The sequence below is a fragment of the Onthophagus taurus genome, chromosome 1 (assembly GCF_036711975.1).
Source record: "Onthophagus taurus isolate NC chromosome 1, IU_Otau_3.0, whole genome shotgun sequence".
Classification (NCBI taxonomy): domain Eukaryota; kingdom Metazoa; phylum Arthropoda; class Insecta; order Coleoptera; family Scarabaeidae; genus Onthophagus; species Onthophagus taurus.
Genome location: NC_091966.1, coordinates 17854538 through 17861315, shown reverse-complemented (window position 1 = coordinate 17861315; position 6778 = coordinate 17854538). Strand labels below are relative to the sequence as shown.

Sequence of the window (6778 nt, the reverse complement as noted above, 5' to 3'; positions counted from 1 at the left end):
TCAAAGAATAGCTAGAAAAATTTCTTGGATTAGAATTGGAGACAGACATTGGGTGCTTTAACATTTGATAGTTTTGAAACCAGGCAATATCGAAAGCCAACCAATAAGCTAATACATATTACCTAAGTTGTAATTGTAAAAAAACAGTTTCTTCCTTTTCGATGAGAAAATCTTTTAGCTTTTATATGAAAAGCGAATCTTAATAAAAGTTTAATAAATAATTAGTTTAACGACAAATTAATAATTTTGGAATTCAAATTTATTAAAATAACATTTGTTAATACAAGAATTTAACAAAATTAATGGTGATAGTGATGGTCATTGTGATAATGAGCCGGATGGTAGTGGCCATTGTGGTAATGAGGACGTTCATAGCCGTGTTTTTCATCTATAATATGCCCAACTAAAAAATAAAATTGAACATATTAAAAGTAATCTTTAACTTCTGTAAATTACGTACTGTCATGCCACAATAAAGCGTGTCCCATTTCACCTAAACAATAAAAAGGAAGAAATTCATAAAAATATTGAAATACTTATTACTACTACTTACTTGGAAGCATTTTTTGATCTCCATTTCTAGCGTTAACTACATATCCTTGTGGTATTCTTCGAGCATTTAATGCTGGGGGCTAAAAATTTCAAAAATTATCGAATTTTTAATTAAATTAACCTACTCGATTTGCGTTTTTAGAAGAGTGCTCATTTGGACGCTGAACAGATGTTGAAATTCGTTTATTTGGTACCGATTTCGTCTGAGGACTTGCTTTAGCTTTATTTTGACTTAGTTGCTGAAATAATTTTTAAAATAATTATTGGTTTAAATTTTGTTGTATAATTTGTATTAACATTCGCTCGTGGTACTGCACGCGCCGATTGTGGTTTCGTCTGAGGACTTGCTTTAGCTTTATTTTGAACATTCACTCCTGACTGCTGAAATAATTTTTAAAATAATTATTATTTTAATTTTTTTTATAATTTATATTAACATTCGTTCGAGGTACTGCACGCGCTGATTGTGGCTTCGTCCGAGGTCTTGCTTTAGCTTTATTTTGAGCATTCACTCCTGGCTGCTGAAATAATTTTTAAAATAATTATTATTTTAATTTTTTTTATAATTTGTATTAACATTCGTTCCAGGTACTGAACGTGCGGATTGTGGCTTCCTCTGAGGACTTGCTTTAGCTTTATTTTTAGCACTCACTCCTGACTGCTGAAATAATTTTTAAAATAATTATTATTTATTAATTTTTTTTTATTTATATTAACTTTCGCTCGAGGTACTGCACGCCCGATTTGTGGCTTCATCTTACGTTGACCGTCCTGTGGTTTACCATAACTTCTCATAAATTCATTAACAACTTTCGTCATTTGTGCTTCTTTAGTAGCCGCAGACGCTGCTCTGGTCTTCCTTATCGGTGGTAATTTAAACTCATAATAGGGTTGATCAAATCTTGTATCTCTTGTCGGATTAGCCCCCCTTTTCTTTCGACCAGCACCGAAAAATCTTACAATTTTATCCATCACAATATTTAGAAATCTCAACATCCCAGGTTCTTTCATTTCAAAATTAACTAATAATTAAATTTTAATGTTAATAAATTAATTGATGTAATTTATATGGTTCGATACCTTGTGGTTCGTTTATTTGGGCGATTTGTGCCGGTTGAATGTTTCGCCTATTTCTTCTTTGAAGAGGAATGTTAATCTTTGTTGGACCAACACTGCGTTTAATCCGTCTTTTCTCTAATAGGGTGTAGATAAAATAATTGAAAATAACACGTATTTTATTTACTACCTTTGTTGGCCATTTCAGGTGTATAATAACCTATAAATTAGATGTTAGATTAAAAGTTAGATGTAGTAGATAAAGACTTACCGAGGAGATGTTCATATCCTATTTAGTAAATAATTAATTTGAGAATAATTAATTAAAATATTTATGTTATTTTTACCTTTTTGATCCGCTGTTTTTATTAATAAAGACATAAATTAATTATTTATTATTTAAAGTAAGAACTTTTTTACCATATACTATAATAAAATTTGTAATGTAGCTATTGCAATCTTAGTTAAATATATTAAGCTTACGTGACTGCACCATTTCCTGGGTTGGTCTGTTAGTTCGGATTCGTTTTCTGGGCATTTGATGAGGATACACTAAAAGAAATAACGTAAAATTCTTTTATGTGCCTCTTTATAACACATAATGAGGATTTATGTTTAAATAAATAATACAATTTTTAATAATGTAACATGCTAATTTATTAGCTGCTGCTATAGGAACATAATATATTTTAATTTGCATTAAATTTCTTATGCTGTGACTCTTCTATCCATATGGGGTCTGTGACTTGCTATTAAAAAAGGTAAAATTAGTATTGTTGTATTAATTAATGTTGTTATAAAAGATAGTTACCAGCACGGCGATGACGACCTAAAATTAAAATTCTTAGTTAATGACATAATCATAATCATTATGATTCAACTTACGTCTTCCCCTAGATTTACCACCTAAAAGTAGATAAAAAAAATTAATTTACCATGATAAAATACTTTAATGAATCAAAACTTACCTGGACGTTTCCTTCCTTTCTTTGGTGCTTTTACAAATAAAAAACATTAGCCACTTTATATTCATATTAATAACAATAACAGAATAATAACAGAATTCTTTTATGCACTTTAAATACCCAGTGTTGTTTTTTTTTTAATTTACAAACACGAAAACAATTCAAAACTTCCTTATATTTCGCAACAAATTTAAATAAAAATTTAAAAGCTTTAAAGTATTAGCTATCAATTTGCTTCCTTAGTTATAACAAGATTATTAACGAAAAAAAAAAACAACACTGTATCTACATATCCATGTATAACATGAAACAATTCTGTTTGAAATTTAACATAAATAAATAAGAAATAATTAATAACTTACCTGCTACTGGAGATGCATGTCTTCGTTTGATATTATGGTGACCTAAGAATAATTAATTAAAAATCATATTATTTAAGATCGTAATTGCGCGGGTTAGTTTCATCCGATCTTTAAAGTTAAAAACGAAAATTTTTTTATCATTAATAATCTCAAAATTACAGAAGCAAATGAAGCTAACATCGCACAATTAATTTTATCTAATTAAAAAAAATTAAAATAAAAAATGGACTAACCAGGTTCCTCCAATTCTGCACTTCTTCTAAAGATGGCATGACCTAAATTGAATAAAAAATGATATAAAACAAGAATTTAATTATAAATTATTTATATCACCTTCTTCTCCTTCCTTTACTGCTGCGGCTGCTTTTTCTTCATCGGCAGCACTATAAAATATAATATAAAATGAATTAAATTTAATTTAATTAATTTAAGTAGTTGTTCTTACCTAGCATAAGGGAATAAAGCAATTACACTAATAACTAACAGGGCACATACTAAAATTCGATAAAATCCCGACATCGTGTGAAGACCAATTACATATTCCGGGGGCTCGCAAGGTTTTGTATCGTGTGTGGCACGCGGAACTAATCTTCTATAAGCAACGAGGTGTTGATATATTACCGATTATCGTCCTACCGAAATCATAAAGATATCGCAAAACAAAGTAATTTCGCCCATGTGAAATTACAATAACAATTATCCATTTCAATTTTTATGACTTCAAGTGAGAACAATTGATTTATTACATAGGTTATATTTTCGGTTTATGGTGGCGTGTAATTTCCCAAAGAATAAGCAAAACAATTACGTCATGCAATCAATAATTAATGATTATGGCATAAATAAAATGTATCGATTGATTTTTGTTAAATTTGTTTCTTCCTTAATTCTTTAAGAGTAAATCGTTTCAATTCATGTTGACAGTCCACAAGTCTAAAGTTCATAAATACGGGATAAGTTCCGGGCAAATTTTCCGGAAAATGATTATTTTAACGGAAACTGCGCGACATCTGGCTCCACAACCACCCAAAATTGAGGATAATGAGAATACTGATTCCCTACAAACATCTGGTCTTTAGATATTGCTTTAAGGGTCACTAAGAATCAGTGCTAAGATATTAAATTATATGTTAAAAACCTAGTACATAAAGTTGCATTGTTTTACCCAGAAAAGTAGAGTTGGTCACTTACATTCATTTTTGCTTTAAATTTATTGTCAAAAATATACCTAACAGTATCTGTTTTTATAATAAAAATAGCAGTTTGGTGATATATGTGTCAAAGTAAACAAAATATCTTTCGAGGTGGAATTTTATTAAACATTGAAATGATGGAAAATCTCACGTAATATATGAACAAAATATCATTATATTCCTTTACATAAAAGAATAAAAAGTAAAATAATAAGATTAAGATTTAGATTTATAGTACTAAAATCTCGTTTTAATTTAAGTTTGCAACTAGCACAGCTTAGTAAATAGTCATCCTGTTTCATAATCATCTTCACTTGATATCCCCCTGTTTATGACATAAAGGAGACTGATTATGAGGAGACCTTATAAATAATAAACATGAATTTGAATTTAAAGTCGAAGGAGCTACAAAGATAAATGAATGTCTGAGGAAGATATAAGAATGTTATGACTCAAAGCCAACTTTGCTGAGATTTCCGAATTAAGATGTCTTAAGTTTTTTCGCCTTACCGACATTTGCGTTAAGATTTTGTTATTCTGAACAATTTGACCGCAAGACTTGATATTTTCCAAAAATTTTGTGTACGGAATACCACGTGATAGGTGGTTTTTCCTAAATTTCAAAACTTATGTGCATCTCAGATATAACAGAAAAATGTTAATAGACCAAAAGAGTTCAGTTCTCTATACATTAGCCTCTAGAAAGTTTAAGCTTCCTTTAATAAATATCGCCAGAATAACATTCCAAAGTTAAGATTATGAATACAAAATCTGTTGCGGCTCATAGCGGCTCGAAATATCATTGGAAAGTTATCTTATCTTGTATTAAGCAATTTTTATATGGGGTAGTCGAAAGAAGCAACCTCTGTATCGCAATAGTAAGATCTCAAATGCCAAGATTTTGCTCAGTGGAATGACATGTTGACGTAGGGTAGTGGCATGAAATATGTTCTACTGTCTCCATGTTCTCAACCAACAATATCTGGTAAAGATTCAAATTAAAATCTTGATATTATCGATCAAATTCTAATTTTCTTGACTTTGAACGTTGTGATGCTAAAAAGCTCTTGTATACTAATAGAATTGATCAAAAGTAAACTAAGTCAACTCTTGATCAATTCTTTTCGTGTCTATCGCAACTGATCTACATATTTCAGATTTTACTTAGTTGAACGATGATACTACTTATTTGAACGATGAACAACGGTTGCAGAGGACTACCGGTCTACCTAGTTAGGAAGAAATCGTATAAAGATATTACTTACACCCTTTCCTAAAAAGATCTAAACACCCATGTAAATGGAGAATACTTCCGTTTGAAAGATAGTATAGTTCCTGTCCAGACAATATGTGTATTCAACTATTCATCAAAATTCTGCTCCAACTCTCGTGGGCGTTTTTGAACTGTTAGTATATTGCCAAATATCTACCCTTTCAAAGGAGAGTTTGCTATCAATCTAGAAGTGTCATTGTCAAGGACGATAGAATTGACAAAATCAACTCCGCTCCAAAAAAAGCGTTAACATGCCCAACATAAGACAGACAAGAAGATAAATTTTGTAACATTCTGCCTAACTCTATAGATAGTCAGCTTCTTTCTCTATGTGTAAGACAAGTAAGACGACTATCGATAAACTTATCTATTGGGTACGTGAAATTTAACTGATTTCAACGATTCTAACCCTTTATAGTTGATGTGAAAGGCTACTTTTTCCATAAATATGTGAATTACGTTTTAGGTGCCTTTTCAATGTTCAAAAACTTTTTTGTATAGAGCTAATTCAGATGACCTCCCTTTTTGGTAAGTGAATCGATATACCTATGATATACTCTTGCAGTACCAATTTTTAGTAGAAATGACAAAAGAGTGCGTTCCGCTTTTGACGGTAGCTTTTACGGTAAATAATTCAGTCGATATACAGGGTGATTCATAAGTAATGGGCCAAATTGTAAATGTACGTTCAGGAGGCCAAAATAATAATATTTTCATTAACAATAATGGGTCTTAGTCTGCTCCTTACTGAGATAGAGGATGTTAAAGCGAAAAAAATAAAATAGATTTTTGTTAATAGATTAGCTACTTTTCTACATAATGACTCATAGTTGACTTATAGTTTTTGTAAGGGTAAACAATAATGTGTGAGAGGATTTGAGTTAACTCGTAGATGTCGCCACATGCGCCATATGAATTAGATGAAATCAGCTACAAATTTTTTATCGCTCATTATTTTACAACATACTTGTTTAATTTGGATAGCCCCATCATTTCTGTAGAAAAAAGCTATACTTCTTTGATCTTGAAAATATTAACGATTTTCGAGATATTTGAATTTTACTAATTCACTACACTACATTTCACGGTGGTCGACGTAGCATTAATCTGTTAAGACACAAGCATGGCATGGAATGTTGACATTTACCTAACCGTAATTGATAATTGATAACAATATTAAACTGAAACCATAAAAAAATTACGTAATAAAACAATTTATTGTACGCCAGTTAATAAAACGAAATACAACATTAGAACAGACTTGAACTAAGACCACTTACGACAACTGTTATCAAAACCTACATGTTAATGTTGTGCGAAGTTAAATTAAATTTAAGCTTAATTATGAGCTACTGCAAAAGGTTTTCAACATGACCA

General features: G+C 30.4%; 2 protein-coding genes across 7 annotated transcripts; both read right to left on the bottom strand.

The window, feature by feature from the left end:
• Window positions 1-252: 252 nt before the first annotated feature.
• Window positions 253-2170, bottom strand: LOC139430663 (large ribosomal subunit protein eL29-like). Of its 6 annotated transcripts, XM_071197881.1 has the most exons (12): window positions 1956-2170; window positions 1880-1897; window positions 1799-1828; window positions 1633-1746; window positions 1270-1574; window positions 1130-1213; window positions 990-1073; window positions 850-933; window positions 678-791; window positions 554-632; window positions 461-493; window positions 253-403 (listed from the first exon to the last, which is right to left on the bottom strand). In XM_071197881.1, the coding sequence occupies exons 1-12, from the start codon at window positions 1987-1989 to the stop codon at window positions 300-302; spliced, it is 1083 nt and encodes a 360-aa protein (XP_071053982.1). In that variant the 5' UTR covers window positions 1990-2170; the 3' UTR covers window positions 253-299. The 6 variants fall into 6 exon arrangements, with proteins under 6 accessions (XP_071053982.1, XP_071053980.1, XP_071053977.1 ...); XM_071197879.1 differs by having other exon boundaries at window positions 850-930; window positions 1633-1828; window positions 1956-1985; XM_071197876.1 differs by having other exon boundaries at window positions 1130-1210; window positions 1633-1828; window positions 1956-1984.
• Window positions 2171-2240: 70 nt separating this feature from the next.
• LOC139430675 (uncharacterized) lies at window positions 2241-3519 on the bottom strand. Its single transcript, XM_071197896.1, has 8 exons — window positions 3381-3519; window positions 3269-3318; window positions 3169-3210; window positions 2936-2977; window positions 2577-2603; window positions 2494-2514; window positions 2420-2437; window positions 2241-2357 (listed from the first exon to the last, which is right to left on the bottom strand). Exons 1-8 carry the CDS (start codon window positions 3452-3454, stop codon window positions 2317-2319), a joined length of 315 nt encoding a protein of 104 aa, XP_071053997.1. The 5' UTR covers window positions 3455-3519; the 3' UTR covers window positions 2241-2316.
• Window positions 3520-6778: the final 3259 nt, after the last annotated feature.